This window comes from Natrix helvetica (assembly GCF_964273705.1).
Source record: "Natrix helvetica genome assembly, chromosome: 3".
Lineage (NCBI taxonomy): Eukaryota > Metazoa > Chordata > Lepidosauria > Squamata > Natricidae > Natrix > Natrix helvetica.
The window spans coordinates 76,491,297-76,517,262 of record NC_138549.1 but is presented as its reverse complement, the minus strand read 5'-3'; the positions used below and the strand labels follow the sequence as shown (position 1 = coordinate 76,517,262).

Below are 25,966 nucleotides of genomic sequence, written 5' to 3'. Positions count from 1 at the left end.
CTGAGAAGAGAGAGAAATAGAAAGGCATGGACAGAAATATAGAAAGTAAATCAGAATTTTAATTTTTAAACTTTTATTCAATTTATATAGCTATCCATCTCATATTTGTGACTTTGGGTAACTTACATTAGAATATAAATGAACCTACTCCAATAAATCATACAAACAATACAACATCTCAAAGTGCCAGTAATAATAATTTCATACATAGTTACATCTGAAAAAACAAGAGTTTTATTGATAACAGGCTCAAAACCAAGGATGACAAATAGCAATTCTTCCAAGCTGAGTTTTTTATTGTTTCATATCTCTAGACAAAATTTTGCCAGATTGAAGACTCTATCATTTGCATCTACAATATGTGTATCTTGCATCTGTAAACTACTAGGGAGAGGCTGTCTTCACCCCATTTCTCTCACACATAGTATCTCTGCTCAGTTGCTGCTTACTCCTCTGGAATGTACTCCCTCCCTCCTAGGGAGAGGGGGATATATTTACAAGGATTATTGTTGAGGACTATACAGGTAGCCCTCAATTTACAGTCATTCATTTAGTGACTGTTAAAAGTTGTGACGGATGAAAAAAGTGAGTTATGATTTGTCCCTGCACTTATGATCATTGCAGTATTCCCAAAGGTGCACAATCATAATATAGATATTGTGATGAAGCTGGAAGGAAAAGTTGCGAGAATCATATGATTTTTTTGCTTAGTGACCACGCCGCTTAATGATGCATTTTCAGGTACCATTGTAGTAATAAGTTTAGGACTACTTGTATAGTGTTAGGATTTGAAAGTGGGTAGAAGGTGATAAAGTTTATACATAAATGTGTGGATGAGAGGAACAATTTGCATTAAATTAATTTGGATTACATTATGAACCAGATTTTTTTTTGTAATTGGAAGTAAGCAAGCTATTGAAATATGTACAGTGAAACAAATACTACAAATTTTAGCAGCAGGTTCACCCCAAGGTTCAGCAGCAAGTACACTCCAAGGTTCTAAAAGAACTGGCAGACGACATATTGGAACTACTAAACTATGTCTTTCAGAGATCCTGGAGCACCGGGGAACTGCCAGAGGACTGGGAAAGAGCTGATGTGGTTCCCATATTCAAAAAAGGAAAAAAAATAGATCCAGGAAACCACAGACCTATCAGCCTGACTTCAATACCAGGTAAGATTCTGGAAAAGATAATCAACGAATCAGCGAACACCTAGAAGCAAACAAAGTAATAACCAAAAGCCAACGTGGGTTTGTCAAAAACAGATCATGCCAGACTAATCTTATTGCATTCTTTGATAATGTGACAAAATTAGTGGACCAGAGGGAATACCGTCAATATAATTTACTTGGACTTCAGTAAGGCATTTGATAAGATAGACCATAACCTACTAGATAAAGTAGAAGAATGTAGGTTAGACAGCATCACCACCAGATGGATTTGTAACTGGCTGACTGCACTCAACGTGTAGTCCTCAACAGAACTGAATCTACATGGAAGGAAGTATGCAGTGGAGTACCCCAAGGCTCTGCTTTGGGCCCAGTACTCTTCAACATCTTCATCAATGATTTGGATGAGGGAATAAATGGGGAACTCATCAAACTTGTGGACGGCACCAAGCTAGCCGGAATAGCCAACACTCCAGAAGATAGGCTTAAGATACAGAAGGATCTTGACAGACTTGAACTTTGGGTACTAACAAAATGAAGTTCAATGGTGAAAAGAGTAAGGTTCTATATTTAAGCAAGAAGAACAAAATGCACAGGTAGGTGGTACCTTGCTCAATAGTAGTAAGAGGGATCTTGGAGTCCTAATTGACAACCATTTAAATATGAACCAGCTATAATGACTTGGTAAGGCCACACTTGGAATACTGCATCCAATTTGGGATGCCACGATATAAAAAAAGATGTGGAGACTCTAAAAAGAGGGCAGAGAAGAGCAACAAGGATGATTAGGGGACTGGAGACTAAAACATGGAGAACAGTTGCAGAAACTCAGTATGTCTAGTTTAATGAAAAGAAGGACTAGGGGAGACATGATAGTGTTCCAATATCTCAGGGGCTGCCACAAAGAAGAGGGAGTCAAGCTATTCTCCAAAGCACCTGAGGGTAGGACAAGAAGCAACGGGTGGAAATTAATCAAGGAGAGAAGCAATCTAGAACTAAGGAGAAATGTTCTGACAGAACAATTAATCAGTGGAACAACTTTCATCCAGAAGTTGTGAATGTTCCAATATTGGAAGTTTTAAAGAAGATATTGGAAAACCATTTGTCTGAAGTGGTAAACGGGGTTGGACTAGAAGACCTCCAAGGTTCCTTCCAACTCTGTTGTTCTGTTTACTAGTATAATTCTAATTTCTTATGAATTTTCTAATTTTTTAATGTTGGAAGTTGCAGTCGTGAGGTTTTCCCTTGATTTGTGCAATTCTCTTTTAATGAAAGCATGTAGGACTGATGGAATTGCCATCAGTAAGTAGTCTGATATTAATATAGCTGGGTAGAAGATTAATATTTCAGTCTTAGCTGAGCTTTCTAAAAAGTCTCAGAGAATTCTGCTGACAGCTACATATGCAGTTACATTCTTCTGTTGATGACTGAACCTCTGCCTAATTTGAACCCAGCAGTGGAGGGGGCTCGGGGTGTCAAGGAAACATGAATTTTTGAAATAGAAAGATGTCAATGGCATAACACAGATGGTACGGATCTTTTGGTGTTTTCAATATTTGGTGTGGGGAAAAACCTTTATTCAGTGACAAGCTGAATAGAAAGTGTAATATGCATATTTCTTAGCACTCTTAGACATTCAAAACAGATACTACATATACAACAGTTTTCTCAAATTGAGCAAACATGCAATTTGCTTCCCTCATTTAAATACTTTTGAGAATTTTGCAAATATGTTATTTACTCATAGTGGCATTGCCATTAAATATATTCATTTTGGTATATTTTTTCTCTCTCATGCCATTCAATTTCTTTGTCCTTTCAGACATACAAGATGTTTTGAATGTCTCCCAAACATCTGAACCAAATAATAAAAAACAGATGGGGACTCCTCAGAAAGTCAATGAGACTATAGTCTTATATCACTGTTGACAGTATTCCTTTCATTTCTGTCTCTATTATGACAATACGACTACTGTTATCGTTTTCAATATATATTCAAAATATATAAGCAGAGAATCTGTTCATTGAAAGCTGTTGTTATGCAGTAGTAAGAGAATCCTCATTCATCTACATCAGTATTAAGAATGAAGGTATACTTTACTACAGCATTGTTGTGATAGAGTTCCCACATTGGCTTAGTAAATGCTGGATAGAGGAATCAGTGATGGGGTTTCTTCCGAGACTAAAGTCACCTTTCAGATAAAACAGGCTGTCTGATGGTGATTGTGATTGGATTTATATAAGTAAATGTACAGTATATTGTATATAAGATTTATTTTTTGCAATGCAGATGACATACAAGGATGGCTAGAGGATTCACTTTATGATAGGAGGACCTATGCAGTTATGAAGCAAAGCAACAGTAAAATATTAGGATGGTTGTGAAGACAATTTATCTCAACCTTCTTAGCAACATTTAATGATGTAGCTTAACAGCGTTGCATTTTTCTTGATCCACTTATTAGTTTCAGCTTAGGGAAAGCTGAAGAACTGCTAATACTATATCACATTATTCAAAATTACACACTCACAGGTAAATAAACTTTCTTTCTGAACCTGATATATACTACATTTCTCCTAAAATAAATTGGATTGGTAAATGCAAATTTCCAATTGGTTTGCTTGCCAAATTGTTTCTGATCCAATGAGTTCTAAGGTTATAATTCAGGTATTATTTCTTAAAATTCATCAGTTTGTGGTTAGAACACCAGGCTAGAAACCAGGAGACCCTGAGTTCTAGTCCCCCCTTTAGGCTAGTCACTTTCTCTCAGCCCAACCTAACTCAAGGTTACTGTTGTGAAGAAATCAGAAGGAAGGAGTACTGTATTATGTATGGATCTTGCCTTGAGTTGCTTCTAGTAAAGTAATCCACAGATGAAACATTTTTCATGCTATTTTGGTTAAAAAAATCCAGGATTGGCTTATCTGTGGATCAGGTTATATACAATGTATGAGTCCTTTGAAATCAGAGAGAAAAACCTACCCTATACACTCATGGATAAGGCCATCTTTAGAGAAGCTGCACCCATTTTTTGACATATAAAATTCTTTGCTTATCTGCGAGCCCAGTACATATTTACCATGATGTGACAGCTGTAATTTTTTTACTTGAAACCTATCTGAACTTATGCTGTTGTATGACTCAAATAAAGCAACTTGACATTAACTGATAAAGAAAAAAAGCACCAATTGACTGCTTCATACGAATTTGTTCCTTCATCAAAATGCTATCATGCACCAAATCTACATGGTTTTTTTTAATGAAGTCTATTCTTTTCTATGAAGTCACTTATTGGACTCAACAATTTGATGTGGCAGAATTATCTAGTTCTACCTGTTCTCTTTCTTGTATAATAGGATTAATAATGGTTCTTTTCTAATCTTCAGGGATAACAAATGAACAATTTTTCTGTATATGATGCCAGGACGGAGTCCATCAACCCACATTTGCCTTTAGCGTTTTTGCCAAGATCATATCAAGTAATCTAGAGCAGAATCTTTTTAAAAATTATGAATAGAATTTAGCAGTGTCAAGAAAAAAGAGTGGACAATTTGCTATGGATCAGAGCTAATATCTGACATTTTAAAAGCATTGTTTGACCACGAATGCCCTGAAGCTTGGGCCGATTAAATTGAAGGTTTAAGAGAACACAGTTACCAATTCACATAAGAAATTTCTTTAAATTGAAAAACGTTGCTTGCCCAATTTTCCCACTTTGTAATCTATAAACGAAGCACTGGAATTTTAAAACATGGATAATAAATAGAAAACTAATTCATATTGTTAATTTATGCTTGTAAATCCAGGACAATACCATGTTTCCACTATAAAAGAGTAATTTTTTAAAAAAGATACTCCATGTTCAGCAAATAACTAGTTCTCCATATATAGAAAATACTAAATTGGGAATACAGAATTCAAAATTACATTCACATTTTAAAATCAGATTATTTTGCCCAAAACCATATTAACCAATTTTTTAGAGCAAAGCAGTGGGGTAAGCATTAGTGATATGGTTCAGGTCTCCGCATACCATACCATTCCAATACAATAACATTGACAGCACATTCTTTTTAAACATCTAAGGCAGTGATGGCGAACCTTTTTTGCAAAAGCATGCGCGTACGCGCTATTGCGCACACCCGCATGCCCACCCCATAATTTTATGTGTCCCTCCCCGCGCTGTGCTCCTTGCGTATGTATGTGTGACCTGTCCTGCTGCCCTGTGCATGCGTGCATGGCTTTCTTGAAGCCTGGGGAGGTACAAAACAATCTCCCTCACCCCTCAGAGGCCATTTTTTGACTTCTGGTAGGCCTGGTGGGTCTGTTTTCTGCCCTTCCCAGGCTCCAGAGGCTTTCGAGGAGCCTGGAGAGGGCGAAAAACAGCTCAGCATGCAAACCGGAAGTTCGGGAATGGACTTCTGGGTTGCCTGTTGGTCCATTTTTTGCTCTCCTGAGGCTTTAGGAGGCTTCCCTGAAGCCTCCATAGGTAGAAAACAGCCCAACGCCCAAAACGGAAGTTCATTCCCAAATTTCCGGTTTGTGCGTTGGGTGGTTTTTCGCTCTCTGGAGGCTTCCCTGAAATCTCCGGGTGTGTGTGTGGGAAACAGCCCAACGCGCAAACCAGAAGTATGTTCCTGAACTTCTGGTTTGCACATTGGGTGGTTTTTTGTCCTCTGGAGCCTTCATGTGCTGCCCTCAGAAATGGCTCGGCATGCCACCTGTGGCGCGAGTGCCATAGGTTTGCCATCACAGATCTAAGGTATCTAATAAATATAAAAAAATCTTCTCATCTTAAGATCATAAAAATATGCCTAATTTTTCAGAATCTTAATCATTGATTTGCTAATATCAGGTATTCAAGAATCCAAAAATCTCCACATAGGTTCCTTAATATAGTATTTTCTGTTGTACTTTTTTACTACTTCTAAAAGATTCCAGATCAACCTAAAGCAGAAAGAGGATACATGAAATGAAAATGTAAAAGGACAGGGGGCATTCTGGAAGTGACCTTCTTTTTAAAACTTGAAAATATTTGACTTCTAATTCACATCTCTTACATATTCTCTCTTTTTTTCTTAACGTTCACTCTGTGTGGACTAACGCCACCATGAACATAGTTACTGGGGGGAAAACTGTTGGCAACCCTCACAATAGGATGTTGGCTGCATATTCTGTTTCATGTGCCAAAATAAAATGAAAGAATTATGAGGCACCATGATTTCTGTGGGTGGTATCAAGAGCAACATCTCTTGCTTCAGTGTGATTGCCCGATGGTTTTCCATAAACAGAAGCACAGTCCCGAACTTTGGAAAGAAATTAGAATTATACTAGTGAATTTGCTGCTGAAATTTGCAATATTTGTCTTAGAAACGTTGTAGAAATAATGTACATATTTCAACAGCTTGCTTGATTGCAATTACCAAATCATTTTTTATCTGATTATGATTGAATCCACATTAGATTAAATTTAAATCCTTCCTGTCATCCATACATTTATATGTAAGCGTTGCCAACTTTTACCCACTTTCCAGCCTTATCAATATATAAGCGGTCCTCAATAAAATTGGGAGTGAAAAATACTTCGCTAAGCAGTATGGTCATTAAGCAAGAAACAGTACGATTTTGACTTATGACCTTCCTTGCTACCTTTCTGATTGACTTTACTTCTGGGAAACCAGCAGGAAGGTTATAAATAGTGATAACATGACCATGGATTGCTGTGATATTATAATCATATGTCTAGTACTGTGTATCCAGATTGCCATCATGCGAGTATGGTAACATTGCAATAGTCAGAACTTCAAGACAGAGTCATGAGTAACATACACCCAGAGCTACTGTAACTTTGAATGATTGTTGAATGAATCTGTAGTTGACATGGTAGACTAATATCAATATCACACTCCAAACAATGGAAAAAATTTAAACACACATAACAAAACCAGCTATAACCAGGAAAGCATATATTATTGTAAAATGAAAACCCAAATTGTTGGAGGCAATATGCTGACTCTGTAAACTCCTTTGACTTAGAGTGTCCTGTGAAACACTGTGGAGCGGTATATAAGTGCTGTTGCTATTAGCCAATGTGCATTCCTGCTGGAGCTAATATACAGTACGTATACCTGATGCACAATCTACCCTGCTTAGAACTTGGATTTTACCAAAAGCAAGTTGAGCAGAAGAGAAGTTACAGACGGTTCATACTTCTGGATCTAAGCATTTTTTTCCTCACTTTTGTCAGGAATAGCTTATGTAATATTTTTTCCACATAATTAGATGTTTATACATTATAGAGATATATCATAGATGTTAATAAGGATCTGAGAACATACAACATTAAGGTATTTCATAAGCATTCTGTGTGTATGTCTGGGTGTGTATGTGTATGTTTAGAAGTATCAATGTTTTACCTCAAAATTATTTTCGGAATCTATAGTTAAATCTGATGTAACTGTGCATGATCCATAAATGATTGAAAGAGAAAAAAATAGTGTTTCTCTGAAAGATTTTGTAACAGTCATGCAATTTAGCATGATAACTCGAATTCATTCCAGTTCAATTTAAATTCTTTTAAATTCCTTTTAAACACAGGAAATTTTTAGCTGGGAATAAAGTGTGACAATTGATATGTGTTCACAGTAAATAAGCCAATTTACTGTGTTCAAGCATAGTTTCATAATCCTTATGTCAATGTTTCAGTGAAAATATTTCCCCAAGATCAATACTTATCTTCTCTTCATGTCAATAAAATTTCCCTTCCCCCAAAAGCTTATTTTGTTGAAAATAGAGAAGTTTATTTGAATTGAAACGAGAAGTTCATAGAGGAAATGGTGAAAATGCCAAGGTCTGATTAGCAAAATGATTCTTAGGTGTCATATTCAAACCTCCAAAATATTTATAAGATTATGCCTGTATACATTTACTTAATTCCTCTTAAGAATAATTGCATATAAATTACAATGTGTTTTGTAAAAATATTCCTTTTGGGGATAACCTAGACTGCCTCTGCAACAAAAGGTGATAGGGCAATGAGAAGGCAGACTCTGGCTTAACGCAACAACAGCTCTTTATTGTAACAGTCAAGTATGTACAATTCAGCAACAGTTCTGTCTGACAGCTCTCCTTTTATAGGGAGCTGTCAGACCTCTTAACCAATCAGATTAAACCTATGTTCCCGCCGGAACAGAGGACCGGAGTGGAAACCATAGTAGCTAGTGTTAATATCTAACACCCCTCCCCTCTTGGTCGGGATGTTCCTATTGGTCACATAGTCCTTGAGGTAGGTGGGTCTTTGTTTTCTCTACCAGACCTGCACAGTTCATTTGGAACCGGTTCTTCAGGCAGGTCAGACGGACCTGTCTGCTCTCCAGCTCTGCTCTGTGGAACCTGCTGGAATTTACCCCAGGCTGCGGCTGGAGTTCCCTGGCTTTGCTCGCCTGGAGCTCGCTGTTGGCCTGCAACAAATTCAGATAAGTTTTCCGGACTTTGCGGGTTTGAGCTGTCTGTGGAAGGAGAGAATGTTTGCTCCTTTTGGGTAGGGCCTTGGCTGCTTCGTTCCGGAATTTAGTCTGGTGCCCTAAGATTGGAGTGGTAGAGGCGACCACGGAGTCGGTCAATATGCCTCCTCTAATTTCTACCATCCTCTAGCTCTAATAAGTAAGAGCGAGGCCCGGTGATGCCTATCACTGTAGCAGGAATCCACAGAGTTCCCCTGGCATAGTTGTGGGCGTATACTGAATTCCCTATGCTAAAGTTCTGAATCTTGCTTATGGAGTCTGTGGGCGATGTGGCAGAGTAGTTTGGGTGTAGCTGGTCTAAGTGGGACCTTAGACGGCGACCCATGAGAAGCTCGGAGGGGCTTCTACCCATGGTGACGCTTGGCGTAATATGTTGGATTAGTAAATAGTGATCAACCCGTGTTTGCCAATCACCCGGGCCCATTCTGGCGAGGGCCTCTTTAGCCGATTGCACCATTCTCTCCGCCTGACCATTGGAAGCTGGGTGGAATGGCGCGACCAGGGCATGCCGAATTCCCTGGCTAGCTAAATAGGTCTTGAATTGCATGGCCATGAATTGGGGCCCATTGTCTGAGAGCAAGACGTCGGGCAGGCCGTGCATGGAGAAAAGTCTCTGTAGCACCTTGATGACCGCCTCTGCCGTGGTAGAGGTCATCAGGGCTACCTCTAACCATTTCGAATATGTGTTCACAACTAGGAGGAATGTTTGGCCATGAACGGGGCCTGCAAAGTCAATGTGCACCCTAGACCAGGGTGCCTGAGGGCGCACCCACTCCTTAACGGGCGCCTCTGGGAGAGCTGGTCTGGATTCCTGACACGGAGTGCAGGTAGCCACCCACTCTTCTCTCTCCCTGTCCATGTTAGGCCACCAGATGTAGCTCCTAGCCAAGAATTTCATCCTGACGATGCCAGGATGCCCCACATGTAATGCCTCCAATACTGCCTTTCTCAGTTTGTTTGGAACAACTACCCAGTCCCCCCACAGTAAACAGCCCTTGATTACCGACAACTCATCTCGTTTAGTAAAAAACATTTAAAATTTGGCCCCAACAGGCCCCTTGGGCCACCCCCTCCACAACCACTTCAGAATCTGATTAATAGTAGAGTCTTTAGCAGAACAGTGGGCAACGTCATTGGACAAGACAGGTCCAGAGTCCAGGCAGTCAATGAGTAGAACCAGTGTCTTGGAAGTGGGGTCGGCCAGTGGTTCAGATAGGGGACAGCGGCTTAAAACGTCGGCATGTCCCAACGTGGAACCAGGGCGATGAATCAGTTTCTGGGGGTAAGCAGCCAGGAACACAGTCTACCTGGTCATGAGCGGAGACAAGGAAACCGGGGTAGGTCGGTCCCCAGCCAGTAACCCCAGCAAAGGTTTGTGGTCCGTCACAAGTTCGAAGTCTAGGCCGTAAAGGTACTTGTGGAACCTCTTCACTCCCGCTACAGCAGCCAAAGCCTCTCGGTCCATTTGGCTATAGTTCCTTTCAGTGGGAGACAAGGTTTGCGAGTAGAAAGCAATGGGGGCTTCCATGCCATTGGGCATGCGGTGGCTGAGGACAGTGCCGATGCCAAAAGGGGATGCGTCGCACATTAACACCAGCGGCAGGGTCTGGCTGTACTGGACCAGCAGGGAGTCAGTAGTTAGCAGGCATTTTACTGCGGCAAATGTGGCGGCCTCAGCTCGGCCCCAGGACCATTTGGCGTTCTTGGACAGGAGGTGATGCAAGGGCTCAGTGACAGTTGCTTTCTGTTTGAGAAAGACGCTGTAGAAGTTAAGGAGCATGAGGAATGCCTGCAGCTCGGCCTGATTGCGAGGTGTGGGGGCTTCCTGGATAGCTTTTACTTTTGGGGATGTTGGGTGGATCCCAGAGCCATCAACCTTGTACCCCAGAAATTCTACCCTGGGCACATTAATTTTGCATTTTTCTTTTTTGAGCCGGAGGCCTTTTCCAAGAATTCTGGTCAAAACAGCCCTAATTCTTTTTAAAAGTTGCGCCTCGTTTGCAGCCGATACCAAAATGTCGTCGAAATAGGGGACGACTCCTGGTATCCCCTGCAAAAGCCGTTCCATGACGCTTTGGAACAGTTTAGGGGCGATACTAACTCTGAATTGCAGGCGGTGGCATTTGAATGCACCCGTGCGTCACGATGGTTTGAGCCTCCGCTGTGGCACCATCTACAGGCAACTGCTGGTATCCCTGCGCCATATCTAATTTAGCGAAAATTTTTCCTGGCCCTAGCGAATGTAGTAGGTGCTGTACAATGGGCACAGGGTAGGCGCTTTGTTGCAGCGCATTGTTAATTGTGCATTTATAGTCTGCACATATGCGGACTGACCCATCCGGCTTGACCGGGGTCACTATAGGGGTCTCCCAGCGTGCATGGTCGACTGGCTCTAGGATCCCCTGGCTCACCAGTTTCTCAATTTCCGTATCGATTTTAGGGCGGAGAGTGAAAGGCACTCTCCTGGGTTTGAGCCTAATAGGCGTGACGTTGGGGTCCAAGTTTAAAGAAATTGGCGTCCCCACGTACTTACCAAGACCGGAGCTGAAGACGTCTTCGAATTCCTTAAAAATCGCCTCGGCGCCGCCGTCCTTTATGGTGTTGATTCCAGTGACTTCCAACCCCAGGACTTTGAACCAGTCTAGCCCAGGAGGCTCTGTAGCAGTGCGCTGGCCACGGTCACCGGAAGCTTTGCGCAGATGTCTTTAAATTGCACCCGGAAGGTGCCTTGGCCCACAGTGGGGACTCGGTTCCCCTGGTAGTCACGCAGCATGATGTCTGGCATGTGAAGGTGCCATTTTTTCAGGCTTGGAATGGCTTGCTTCAGGGTCGACCAGGAGATGATCGTTAGGGACGATCCAGTGTCGACTTCAAGCTCGCAGGGAGCGTCCTCAATGAGGACTGTGACTTTCAGCATTTTTGGCCCCCTGGTGCGGACTTGCCCTATCGTGGTTTGATAGGTCACTTTAGGTTCTCTGGGCGCCCTTGGGTTTTCTGCCAAGTCCCTGGGTTGGGCCTCTGTTGGCGGGTTGGTTTTGGCTGCCAAACGGTGACAGGGAATTCACTCCGGCACACTTTGGCAATGTGCCCCTTCTTATCGCAACGCTGACAGGTTGTGTCCCGGAACCGACAGGTAGACCTGGCATGGTCCCCTCCACAGCTTGCGCATGGCGGCAGGTGCGAGTTGAATCTTTGCGCCAGTTTTGTGCGGCTACTGCGCATACGGTAGCTGTCATCGTCTTCGCTGTCGGAGGGTTCTCGTTCAGCAGCTTCATGATGTACGCGCGTTTGCTTCTGCGCGGTTTGTGGCACGTGGTGCTGGCGCTGCAAGGCTTCCGTGGACTTGTCGGCAGATTTGGCCGCCCTGGCTTCATCAAGTGCGATCTGCAGAGACATGTTCGATCTGGCTAGCAGACGTCTTTGCAGGTTAATATCCCACACTCCGCAGATTAAACGGTGTAAAATTTGGTCGTCCAGGTCACGGAAGTCAATATGTTGCTGCCTTTCGCAGGGCTGCAACATATTGGTTAATGGACTCTCCTTCCTTTTGGTTCCACACATTGAATTCATGGCGGCAAACGTGCCTCGAAGGTTTGGGCGCATAGTGAGTTTTTAGAATAGGTTGTAACGCCACCCAAGGAACCACTTGGATTGGAGTTGGCTCCGATAGATCCTTCGCCGTTTCGAAGACCTCTCGGCCACAGTAGCCCAGGAAGAGGTTTTTCTTGCGGGAGTCATGAACCCCCATGAGGTCGTTTGCCTGGAGGAAGTATTCGAACCTCAGCATATACGATTCCCAGTGTTCGGCCACTGGGTCATATGGAGTTGGCGGGGTGTGCATGGCCATTCTTGTCTGAGGTGATTCATGTTTGCCACTCGAAATGGTTGCTCGATGCCGCGCCGATGCTCCGGGCTGGATTTACTTGCTGGATGTCTTGTTGTTCGTTCTTTGCCTATCTGCCTCTCGATCCCACCTTTATCGCCAGTGTTAGATAGGGCAATGAGAAGGCAGACTCTGTCTTAACACAACAACAGCTCTTTATTGTAACAGTCAAGTATATACAATCCAGCAACAGTTCGGTCTGACAGCTCTCCTTTTATAGGGAGCTGTCAGACCTCTTAACCAATCAGATTAAACCTCTGTTCCCGCTGGAACAGAGGACCGGAGTGGAAACCATAGTAGCTAGTGTTAATATCTAACAAAGGGGATGTTATCTGCAACTATACTTCACTTGGTTTTCTACTTGTAAATCACCTGTTTTCCCATTGCTTCTTATATTTCCTTTTATACAGTATCTGTCTTTCATTATAAAACATTTGTGCTTTTATTGATTATAGAAAGAGTTAAACACTCAGTATAAGCTTCTACCTCCACAATTGCTTTGGTTAGCAAAACTTATTTTCTCTGTGGATTTGTTATAATGATTAAATAGAGAAGAAAATAATAACAAAAATAATGGATTAAAAACTTTAAAAAATTGTTCTAATCACTGCTGACAAAATGCAAAAGTAGGAGAGGAATTTGTACGAAAAACTGCTGGAAAGTGTGAGCTAGAATCATACAATGATTCAGGACAATAATTAAGTATATTTCTGTCTAGAAAATGGTCTGTTCATTGCTAATAGGCTCAGTATAGGCCAGACTCATCTGTCCCATGTCTCCAAAGATCTTCCCATCCCGTGAGATATCTCAGGCTCTACTTTCCACCTCTTGGGAGTCCTCACAGGTCTTGGGTCTGCTTCCCACTTGGCCACTCAAGGAATTGCAGGAGGCGGCCTGCTCCTCAGCCAGCTCCAGGACATAGTAGCACCCAACTTACCTTTTTGCAGCTTCTGAGAGAGGTGGCCAGCTGATGTGATATGAGACTCAGCTTTCCTATAGAGGCAGCCTCGTGCTACTCTGAAAGCAGGTGTTATTCTCATGATCCTTTAGGGCAGTGGTCGGCAAGCCGCGGCTCGCGAGCCACATGTGGCTCTTTATACATTTTAATGCGGTTCTTCTGTGTGCCGGGCACCTGCTCCCCTCCCTCCTCTCGGGCACTTCAAAACAAGCGCCCTTTTCCCTTTTTTCTTTTCGACCCACAATGATTAGGGAGGATCCTGAAGTCGGGCGGGGACGAGAAGCGAGGAGGCAGAAAAAGAAACGGAGGCTAAGGAGCTTCCCCCCGCCCCCTCCCAGCAAAAATCTAACCGGGGAGCCGGGCGGGCAGTAGCAAATTAACCGATCACGCGGCGTGATCGGCTAATTTGCTACTGCCCGCCCGGCTCCCCGGTTAGATTTTTGCTGGGAGGGGGCGGGGGGAAGCTCCTTAGCCTCCGTTTCTTTTTCTGCCTCCTCGCTTCTTGGGGCTCCACCAATGGGGGAGCAAGGCCCGCCCAGCGCCAGGCTTTGGGCTAACACAGAGGTCTGCAAAGTTGGCTGTTTTAAGATTGGTGGACTTCAATTCTCAGAATTCTGGGAGTTGAAGTCCACCAGTCTTAAGAGCCAATTTTGCAGATCCCTGCCTGGGCTAATATGATTGATGCCCTTGGTGGACTTCAATTCTCAGAATTCTGGGAGTTGAAGTCCACAAGTCTTAAAGCTGTCAGGTTTGAAGACCCCTTGGGGTTTTTTTCCTAAAGGGTTAGGGATGCAAGGATCTTGTAACTTGACAGCTTTAAGACTTGCGTGCTTCAAATGCTAGAGTTTATTGAAACTAAAAACAGTGTACCATCCTATGTATTTTCGGTTTTAAAAATGTGGCTCTCAAAATAAATTTCAATCGTGGTTTTGGCGAGATTTGGCTCAGTTGAAAAAAAAGGTTGCCCACCACTGCTTTAGGGGACTCTGTTTTAATCACAGTTGTAAGGGTGAATGAACATGGGGTGCTGCAGTGGTCCTTACTTTGAAACTAGGACATAAATAGCTTTTGGGGAAGTCTGTCGAAACTTCAAATGGTCACTAAGTGTTTATAAGTCAAGGTTCCCTCGACACCTGGAGGAAATTACTTATCTAGACCCGCGCCAGTCCGGTTTTCGACCCGGCCACAGCACTGAGACGGCTTTGGTCGCATTGGTGGATGATCTCTGGAGGGCGAAGGATGGGGGTTGTTCCTCCATTCTAGTCCTGTTAGATCTCTCAGCGGCTTTCGATACCATCGACCATGGTATCCTACTGCGTCGGCTGGAGGGGATGGGGGTGAGGGGCACCGTTTTGCGGTGGTTCTCCTCCTTCCTCTCCGGTCGGACGCAATGTGTGTTGGGAGAGCAGAGGTCGACCCTGAGGCCGCTCACGTGCGGAGTGCCACAGGGGTCGGTCCTCTCACCTCTCCTGTTCAACACATACATGAAACCGCTGGGCGAGATCATTTGAGGATTTGGGGTTGAGTGCCATCTGTACGCATATGACACTCAACTATACATCTCCACCCCGAACCACCCCAACAAAGCCGTCGAGGTGATGTCCCGGTGTCTGGAAGCCGTGCACGTCTGGATGGGTGACAACAGACTCAAGCTCAACCCTTCCAAGACGGAGTGGCTGTGGCTACCGGCGCCCCGCTTTAGCCAATGTGTTCCATCTCTGGCCATCGGGGGGGAACAACTGCCCCCGGTGGATAGGGCACGCAATTTGGGCGTCCTCCTAGATTCCCGGCTGTCGCTAGATGATCATGTGACAGCCGTGGCTAGGGGGGCATTCCACCAGGTTCGCCTGGTGCGCCAATTGCGCCCCCTACTAGAGCGGGACGCCCTTCGCACAGTCACTCATGCCCTGGTGACTTCCCGTCTTGATTACTGCAATGCTCTCTACATGGGGCTCCCCTTGAGATGCACCCGAAGGCTCCAGCTGGTTCAGAATGCAGCCGCGCGGGTTATTATGGGGAGTACTAGGTACTCCCATGTAACACCTTTCCTGCGTGAGCTGCACTGGCTGCCTGTGGCTTTTCGGGTGCGTTTCAAGGTGCTGATTGTCATCTTGAAAGCGCTCCATGGCTCGGGACCTAGTTATTTGCGGGATCGCATTCTACCGCACACATCCCTGCGACCAATCCGCTCTCACAGAGAGGGACTCCTCCAGGTACCTTCCGCTAAGCAGTGCGGGCGGGCGGTGCCTAGGAATAGGGCCTTCTCTGTGATGGGGCCAACCCTCTGGAACGACCTCCCCCCCCCCGATATTAGAACCACCTCGGATCTCCGCTCCTTCCGCAAAAAACTCAAGACTCACCTGTTTCGACTAGCCGGCCTGGCCTAATTACCCTCCTGGATGGCTCTCTAAATTTTAAATTTTGGGGTTTTAAACTGGTTTTAGGATTGTTTTTAATTATTTAATCAGTTTGGGTTTTATATACAGACAGTATGTGTGCGGTGTTTTGTCTGTTGTTCTATGTCATGCCTGTTCTATGTCATGGTCTGTACACCGCCCCGAGTCCCTACGGGGAGAGGGGGCGGTCTATAAATCTAATAAAACCTAAACCTAAGGACTATGTTTAATCCAGTCCTTAGAAACAGATGTTTATAAGAATTTTCAAACCAAAGGACAATTAAATAATTAGAGTTTAATATTATTTTTAAGATACAGTGGAAATAGTGGCAACTGAACATTCAAGCTCCAAAAGGAACATGAGTTTGCATAGTTACTATTGACGGAAATTGCAAAAATATATATCAAAAAGAACTATACTTTTGTTTTATATATTACTCCAAAACTTTTGATTATATTGACCATTCAAAAATTAGGAAATCTCTGAAAGCAATGGGTATATTCCAGTATTTGATTGTTCTGATAAGTGGTTTCTGAAATAGTCAATAGCATATTAGGCGGATGAATAGAGTACTGGAAACAACAGGAATGCACCTGTATAATGCACCGAGACACAGAACAACTTGGAGAGCTTTTTCTATAGGACCACAAGAGTGGGTCAAGATTTGACGGAACACAACATTAAGAGATAAAAATGCAATACAAGCAATTTCCTCAGTTTCACTCTTTTAGCAAACTTACACCATTGATATTTTCACCAAGTATTGCATGTTAGGAAAATAATGCCAACTCATGGCCAAGTAGACAGCAGCCTTCCTAATTTGCAGGTCACTTAGCGAGAGTGAAATTTCTGTTGCTATCAATCTATTCTTGTTTACCTTATCAATACTTAAATCTTTGAAAAATCAGGCTAGTACTTTCAAAAAGTTCTGGGAGGGCAACCTATGAAAGTGGAAAGGTGACATCCCCTTACACTGTAGTGAGCCTATATCTTGTATTATAAAGGCCAATCCTTCATTTCAGAAACCTGACCTTCAGATTTATTTATTTTTTCTAGTTCTGCTCTTGAATTTTCCTTTGTAAAGCAAATTTATAAACATAAACAATTATTATTCTTTAATCCTTATGAACCTCTTTCAGATTTGCCCCCTTTTCAGGTTAGTCTTTTATTTCCCCCTCAAGAAAATATGATCACTGCCTGCAAGGCTTCTGAACTGACAGCAAGAGATCGGCTGAGTACATAGTACAAGCAGATCACTCCAGAAGCGGAGGTTTCAGTTGAGGTCTAGCAATGCTAAACTTTTGTTGTGGGTTGCGTTGTCTGCGGACGAGCATCTTCAGTTTCAGTTCAATGTTAAAAGTTTTCCCCCCTTGTGTCTTGTTCTTCTCGAGTTAAGTTGCTGAAAGTCCACAGGCCCCGGACCAGAATCTTCCTTTGCCTCCTTGATGTGAATAAATTGGCAACCGTAGCTGGAAGAGCCCTATGGCTGCTGCTTTTCCTTCCCGCCCTTGGGCTAAGCGTCCGTCCGTCGCAGCAGCCCTGGCCAAGGCCCAAGGAAGAAGTTCCTCCAGCCCCGTAGAGCTTCCAGCTTTCCACAAGGTGCCGAAGAAGCCGCTTCTCTACGGCAGGAACTGAGAGAGGTAGAAGAGAGGCAGGGAGGGAGGTGCTGCTTTTACGGCCGCCGTCACGCCGGGCCGGGGAGGCGAAAGAGCGAGAACTCGGGCCACCCTCGGTGAAGACGCCTGGGAAGCCGCACGCGACCCCGACCTGCTCCCTTTGGGACGCGCGGGGGGAAGGACAGCAAGCGAGACAAGAGCCGGCGCTTCCCTTCCCTCCTCTCGCCCTCCTTTCCCGGCCAGGCCGGACTGGCGCCTGCCTTTTCCCTTCAAGGGGTGCCGCCGCCTCCTGGGACCCCTCACCCCGAGATGCGACCATGGACTGCAGGATCAAGTAAGCGCGGGGGTGGGTGGGTAGATGTCAGTGGAAGCGGGGTGGCGGGGCAAAGTCTGCTGGGGGAGGAAAAGCGCTAGCCGGCTGCCACGGAGAGAGCGAGGGGAGGCGTCAGGCTAGGCCTCAAAAACACCCCAGCCCCACTTTGCATGTGCGCGGCTGCTTGAGGAGGAGGCCGGCCGGGGACGGGAGCTGAGGTCAGCAGGAAAGAGGGGGGGAGGGGGGAGAAGAAGGGAGCGGAGCCCCGTCCCCGCTTCTGGCGCGCGTCTGTCGGGGGCTACAATCCCAAACCCGATCGGCGGGGAGAGATCCCTTGGCAAGCACATGAGCTTGCTTAAGTGGATCCTCCGGCTCTGGCTGGGCTTGCTTTGTCCTTGGTGAAAACTACCTTATCGTCCAAAGCGACTCTCCTCCCCCACGCAGCATAAAATCCGACTGTTCTTTTTTGAATGGCCGACAGTATAATACCTGCATTCCTCCGTCACAGGTCTGCCTTTACCTCTGCTGGGTTTACCTTGTTGACCAGTACTTGACACAATCAGAGTAAGCAAGATCTCCCTAGTAAAGCACAGGCAGCACAATTCTGCAGAAGGAAATCTAATAAGAAACAGGCCAAGGCCGGTGTTTTCTGATCTCTTGGCAACCTACAACTCACCTAAACAACTACTTTATCTATATTTCTGGTGCACAGTCTCAGCCTAGTTATGGACACACTGCCCACATTGTGCACCTGGGTATCTTAAGATGTCATTCTCTCCTTTCTCCAATTGATAGGATTTGAAGAATAAACAGTACAGTACTGTACTGTATGCCAGGTAACAATTTGATAGGAGCACCAAAATTCCCCTGCATTAAGTCAAAAGATAGCAAGTATGGCAAGAGGGGGTAGGAGGATGTTGGCAAGGAAATTCCCATGACAGAGAGTAACGTGAGCAGAATGATGCCACAGGATTAATGGAGATAAATATTTTCTATTTTTAATAATTTCCACAGAAGGTTGGAAAACTACACCATTTTAATATCTATGCCAATTCCAAGGACTTATTTTTAAAATGAAAAATGAATGAACTTTTTCTTCATTTGGTGATCGTGGTTTAAATCTTGACCTTGCAAACCTTGCTAAATTTTGCATTCTGACCTAGTTCTAGTAGTTTTGCAAGCTGATGATCTGTTCATGGTGCGTCAGCTGGAATGGACATAAAAAACCCTTGCTTTTATGAACTGGTTTACATATTGAACTGGTTTGATACTTTATGGTACAAAGTAACACAGTTTGAAAGGCCTTTTTATGGAAGCCTAGAAGCAGTTATATACAAAACAGAAAATTGACCTATGAGATGTTTATCTAGTTTCTAAAGAAGAAGCTGTGGTTATAGGTGGAGAACCTGTTATCATAGAAGTTTTCTTTTTGGTCATTGTGGGTCCTTCTGGAGTTAGCAGACTTAACTACACAAACCTTTGCAGGAGAGAGCTCAGTTGCAAATCCTATTATAACTGCAATCTTGTATACAGTTGCTAAGTAATAAGTTAGCCTCACAAAAGGACTAATTTCTATTTGAGCAAGCATAGTATTTACATTGTGTAAAGAAGCATAACATCTTATCCAGAAATTGAAAATGAATGATTTTTTAAGGGTAGAAGCCCCATGAATATAAATTTGGTAAAATGATAATAATTTCATGACTATTTTAATACATTGAATTTGTGTTCCACAGCACATATGTTTATGCTTCCTTAAACAACTATGGAGTTTAATTTTCTTGAATGTAGCATATCCAGTTGCTGTTTAATATCTGCTACTTCCGGACTTCTATTTACATATTCATTCATCCTTTTGGTCAAGTAGTTGTGTAATCAACCAGAGGGTGACTTCTTTATTAGAGTTGGGGGGGGGGGATGCTCACATGTTCATCTGCATGTGCACTAATATTTGCAAGCTCAAATAATTATTGAAGAGGAAGTTACAGTTTGCTTATTACTTCTCAGTTGTTGTTCTGTATTAAATTACTCATTCTCATTCTAGCACTTTTTAGTATTTGCGAATAAATTATTTGAGTTATTGGCTGGAAATTTTGAAAGTTTAATTTCAACACAACTGGGAAATGTGATTCAGGGAAAACTAATATTAGCAAAATTCCATTAGAGTTGATTGTAAAACAAAAATCATGCTGCACCATAATGTCAAAATGAGGATAATCTTTCCTTAAGTCATTAGGTGAGTGTTATTTAAAAATTGGAGTGTACTGATTAAAAAGTCTTTATCAAATTCCATTTATTTCAATTATATATAATAATATTTCTGAGATCATATTTTATATTCTACATGGCCAGTAAGAAATAAATAAATATTAGAACTGCAATAGAAGTTGCTCTGGAAATTTATAGAGGACTATAATATCTACAGGAGTTAGGAGGATAATATGTAAGACATACTGGAAGTGTTGCAAGACCCACAATGAAATTGCATGGTGAAAGGTAATCAAATTGCCCATTCACCCACTGAAATGATAGAATCCTTCATGTTACAGCTACAGAATTTGAAATAGATGGTGAAAGAAGACCTGGCTAATGTATAGGATTATAAAGGATATAATATCAATAGTTTACATATATATGTACTTTGAGTGTATTTTCCTGTGGTCATTCACCACTATTTTATACTGTTTATTTTAATCCCAAATGAAGTAAGGGAAAACCATTATTTTCCTAAAGAATAACAAATGTTATTTCTAACTTGCAGCAAGTTAGCTCTTAACTCTTCACTTTCAGTTTCAATTCCCACTTCTATTTATCCTGGCAGGAATCTCTTTGTCCTTCTCAGTCATTCAGTGCTGAGAGTTAGTGTACTAGAGCTGGATTAACCATTACATAATCTAATGAATTTCAACAGTCCAACTTAAATAATATTTGTTGAGCTTGCATTGTAATGCAATTCTATATGTCTCAAGGGCGGTTGGTAAATAATCATTGTGTATTCTAAGAGACAAGTAATTATGAGTCAATACTATTATGCAGTTTAATGTTATAACAAACATAGCATTCCTGTGATTAGATTATTTAAATGTTTGTGACCAATTCATGACTAGTCAGATATTTTGTTTTTACTTCCAGAGAAAATCCACAGACTACCTTTGATTTGGTGATACAAGTAAAATGCCAGGCTTCTGAAAATGAAGGTAATGCACATGCCTTTATATTCTGCATATAAATTAGTTGTGCAAAATGTAACAAGTTATATATTTTTTATTGTAGATAGACTAATATAGTTAGGAAATGTGCTTAATTGCTTTTTATTACAGTTATTTTTAGGAATAGAACTATATAATTATAGCTTACTACATTACATATGTTTTATATACTATTATTATCTGTAGCAACCACAATAATATTTAATTAGAGACATTCAGTTTGCTTTGAGTTTGTGCTTTAACCTTTTTTCAATTTGCACATTATAATGGATTCTTTAAGTTGTGTTTTAGCAGTACATATAATTATGATGCTTAAGAAGGAACCCTCTTTGGCTATGTACACATAAGCATTTATGCTGCTAGTTTAAATCATTTGGTTGCCATTACTGTTTTAACAGCCAGTGGATAATGGTCATGTTAGGCAGAAGAGGTTCATGGATAGTAACATCATTATGTTTGGTCTATTTAGATCTGGTAATAAAATAAATATTTTTCTCAAAATGTATTGGTATTTTTGTATTGGTTTAATCTTTAATTTTTAAAGTTAGATTTGGAAAGAATACCAAGTTTGGAAGCACTGTAAAGAATATGGATTAGCTAAATTGAAGTGTTCATGATTTCTGCAGATAGTCCCCAACTTGTAACCATTTGTTCAGAATCAGTGCAGGATTATGATGGTGTGGAATAAAGGAGGTTATGACCCTTTCCTGAAGTTATGGATGTTGTAGCACCTTCACTGTCATGTGCTAAAATTTGGGTGCTTTGTAGTCCACCTGCCTTTACAACCAGACATAGAATGCTATAACTGTCCCCATTCACCTATATGTCCTCCCACCTTAGTCACCCCTAGTGTGTGCAAGTTGTCTCAACCTTGGCAGCTTTGGCCTGCTCCCGGCCCATTTCTCTCCACTCCCTTATGCCTAGGTCCACTTACTTTGCATTGTTCTGTAGTTGCTGACAGGCATGCTGAGCTGATGTGAGGCACACCTTTCTATCATGGTTACTGGGCACCATTCTTTAAGTGGGTCTCATTCTTGGGATTGCACTATTTGGAGAAGCGGCCTTCCAAACCATTGCAAGAACAATTGTATCTGATAGTTTTCTAGCCTTCCAAACATGATCCTTCTGAAGGCTAGACTGTTTCTGCTAACCCAGAATCTAGGCTGGGCATGCAGAATACAGGACAGCAGGGGTGTCAGTGCAGGGTGGTGAGGGTGACTGGAACTGGGATAGGACTGCTTCCCACCTTAGAGGGCAAGGTGCAGGGCTGCCAAAAAGTCAGAGATGGGGAGGAAATGGGTGGGTGAGAGGAGTTGGAGGTCTTACTGAGATTTGGGTCTGGGAGGGACAAGGTATACAAATGTTTGGAATTAGTGGATCCTTGGCTAATGATTGGTAACATTTGCAATGCGGATTGCCTGGTTTGTGGCAATCCCAATTGTGATAATAAATCAAAGACTATTAAAAGGCAAATGGACGAATAAGCATCCCTTGTTAAAAGCATTGTATTCCAAATTTGCATCCCCCTGGAAAAATACAAATTGGAAAATCCTTGCATGGTGTAACTTTCTATATCAATGCTTCCCAAGAGAAATTCCAGAACAGTTTTTAAGACATTAGTGAAAAAACAACAACTCCAAAACCAAAATAAAGTAAAAATCAGGCAAAACATTTAAAATATGTAAAAGGATTTTTTAATCTACCCTCAGTAACAAAAAGGCTAGGACATGCCCATCATTCCATTTACTATGGAAAATTCTTCTAAACAGTGGTTCCAAATGGAAAGTATAATTTTATAAATCAAGGATTTTTTTCCCCACCCAAAACATTTTTCTAGAGTAAAATTGAACATGCAGATCATATCCATGCCCGGTTTAGCAAAGGGAGAAAAAGTTGCAATATGTCACTTGATGCTGCCGTGACAATGCGAGTTTTACACCCCTGAACTACATTGTTGCATGAAAATGGGTTCATATTACTAAAAAGACATAAAGAGAACCTGGAAGGTCATGAGAAATATCTTGAGAGACTAGAGGGAATAATAGAGGACATATTTAGGAGCATTGTTTCTGGTAAAAGTTTTTTGTGACCAGCCATGACAACCAATGATAGTCATTTTGTGACTGATCAGCCCCTCTCCCTGTGGCTATTATGTTGAGGGAATATTTATGAAATAACTTTCAAAATCCAAGTGAATCAACTGACTCTCCCACCCTACTTAGGATGCTGATCATTTAATTGGCCTTCTTTCATCAACATGGAAACAAGTATTATATAGAGGTGGGTTTCTACCAGTTCGGCCCAGTTCAGCCAAACCGGTAGTGTTATAACGGCCTGGATCTCAGAACCTGCAGCAACCCAGGCTGGCCATGTCCCTGAACTGGTTCCTTGGTCGCTGCCACCACCATTTTTTTGAGTTCTGTGCATGTGCAGAACAATTTCCATTGAACTGCGCACGTGCACTCAGCGTGCATCCAGCGCGCATGAGCGAACCAGCACTAACACCGGCTGAAACCCATCCCTGGTACTATAGGTACTCAGGGACACACACACACACTCTCAGGAACACACAACCCCTGATAATAATGTATTTTTTTCAAACAGAGAATGAAAAGAATGAGATAAATCTGGTGACTTGCTATGTATCAAATGGAAAATTTAAATCTCGTGAAAATAAGATTTTAAATATTCTGTTTCCCTGAAAATAAGACCTCCCCAGATAATAAGCCCAATCGGGCTTTTGAGTGCTTGCACGGAAAAAGCCCTCCCCGAAAATATTGCAACACAGCAGCAGCCATTAAGTGACCATGCTTGCCACTTCCTGCACCTCAAAAATAAAAAGACCTCCCCAAAAATAAGGCCAAGTGTTTATTTTTTGGGGGGGGGGGTGTCAAAAGAAAATAAGACCCTGTCTTATTTTCAGGGAAACACGGTACTTGTACCTTTTTCTTTTGTTTGTATAATGCAACAAGCTTGAAACTATCTACTCTTTTGGATTGGAGGAACCTGTTATTTGTTTTGGAAGTGGGCTAGTCTAGTTTCAGGCTCTTATTCTCTGACATTGCAAGACAAATTTGTGTGATAAGTGATTAAGCCATTTATGAAATTTTAGGTTGAGTAACACGGAAAATGACTCACAAAAAATAATTCTACTTACAGAGCTCTTAACTGTCATATAGGAAATAAGTTATATCTCTGTGTGATAATCATGGAATTGTTCATTGTAAGGCAGGAACTTCAAATATAAATTATTCCAAAAGTAAGATTTTGGTATTTGCCAAAGCTCTAAAGCTGATGTTTGGAAGTTAAATGAACAATCAATTAAATGTTGGGGATATGGTTCACATCTGTGGTGAGTGTAAGGCCCATTAGGATTATATTAAACAAAATGCCCCAAAATTCACAATAACTCGTCAATCTTTTTATTATTCCAAAGGGCAAGATTTATACTGACTGTTTGTAAAGTATTTGCAGCAGTGGTGGGTTACGACTGGTACACCCCAGTGTGGGCATACTGGTGCCTGCTGGGAGCACCAGGTACCGTTCTGGTACAGTGCTCCGGAAGGCCCACTCACCCGCCTGTTCTCCTTACCTATTTGAGTTGTGCTTGTGCCTGCGCAACGCTCTGCTGAGCAGCTGGAGCATTATTGGTGGTGGGTTTGCTTGCGTGTACTGCGCGCATGCACGTGGTAGGTGCCCGGCCCCGTTGCAGTATACCGGTTGAAACGGGATCCTGAACCCACCACTGATTTGCAGCAAATGTTTATACACAACTCTTACTTGGTGTTCACACCGATATAGCTCTTTTGTTCAATTAAGGAGAATACAGCCTAAATTTCTAAGGTTATTTTCCAAGGGGTGTGAAGTGTGCCTAATTTGGTCCTTTGTCATGAAACAAGTATGATTAGAGTAGAAACCAGCATGTGGTTATGTATATTTTTATTCTGATAGAAATGGCTTTTTTTTTGGCTGTAGGCTTAGATCCCTCAATCCTGGCTGATAATTTGGAAAAGTTAATTTAAGTTAATTTATAAGAAGTTGCAGAGTCATGGTTTTTCACATGATGTATTACTGATGATGGCCTATAAGTAGGTGGCATCAAGCAACATGTTAAGGATTTAAAAAGTCAATTAGATTTGTCAGTCCCTTCCTAAGGTTTTTTTAGTAGTAGTTTTTAGACCAGCAAAATATTTAAACCAAATCTCTATCTTTAAATTTAGGAGACCACTAACTCTAGCATGTTTTAATGCACCTAACAGCTATCTTTGAAGGAAAGTTCAGAGAAATTCCTTATTTTTATGTGGTGAAGTAGCATTTGAAATACAGCTCGAGTACTGTTGCACTGCCCATTTTATTTATTTATTTGAATCCTGCCTTTATTATTTTTATAAATAACTTTAAAAGGTAAACTTATCCAACAGCCCTTCCCCCTCCTGTTTTCTCCACAACAATAATCCTGTAAGGTGTTGGGCTAAGAAAGAGTGACTGGCCCAAACTCATAAAACACTTATGTTTTATATCCTCCATATTAACTAAATTCCTGGATTATATGAATATATTTTATATATTATTGCTAGAGGACAAATATGATTCAGTCTCTTTGAATATAACCAAATTTTGTTTTATTGTTTATAAAGCCACTATAATGAAAGTTACTGCTTATTTTTAACTTACTTTGTAAGTTCAGTTTCTTCCTTTTAGGTAGAATTTTGGTCATTGACTGCAATAAAGACCTGACTGATGAATAATAGTAAAGGATTTGGTCTTTCTGCTCAATGAATCTCATTTAAAAATCTTATTAAAGATTCAGACTGATGTTTCCTACTGTTTTGAAAGGTGGTAATGCAGTTCATTCCTGTGGCTGATTTTAGGCTCTTCTAGAATTTTATGTCTCT

The 25,966-nt window shown here is 42.0% G+C and overlaps 1 protein-coding gene across 4 annotated transcripts in view; it reads left to right on the top strand.

Moving 5' to 3' along the window:
* The first annotated feature begins 16,235 nt into the window (after window positions 1-16,235).
* The window catches only part of DENND1B (DENN domain containing 1B), a 212,086-nt gene continuing 202,355 nt past the window's right edge, over window positions 16,236-25,966 (top strand). For 3 of the 4 annotated variants that reach the window (XM_081946402.1, XM_081946401.1, XM_081946400.1), the window contains exons 1-2: window positions 16,236-17,883; window positions 20,995-21,059. In XM_081946402.1, coding sequence (XP_081802528.1) covers window positions 21,054-21,059 — 6 coding nt within the window. In that variant the 5' untranslated portion in view covers window positions 16,236-17,883; window positions 20,995-21,053. Of the gene's footprint in view, window positions 17,884-17,970; window positions 18,081-20,994; window positions 21,060-25,966 lie in introns of those variants that run through there. The other variant, XM_081946403.1, reaches the window with a different exon arrangement.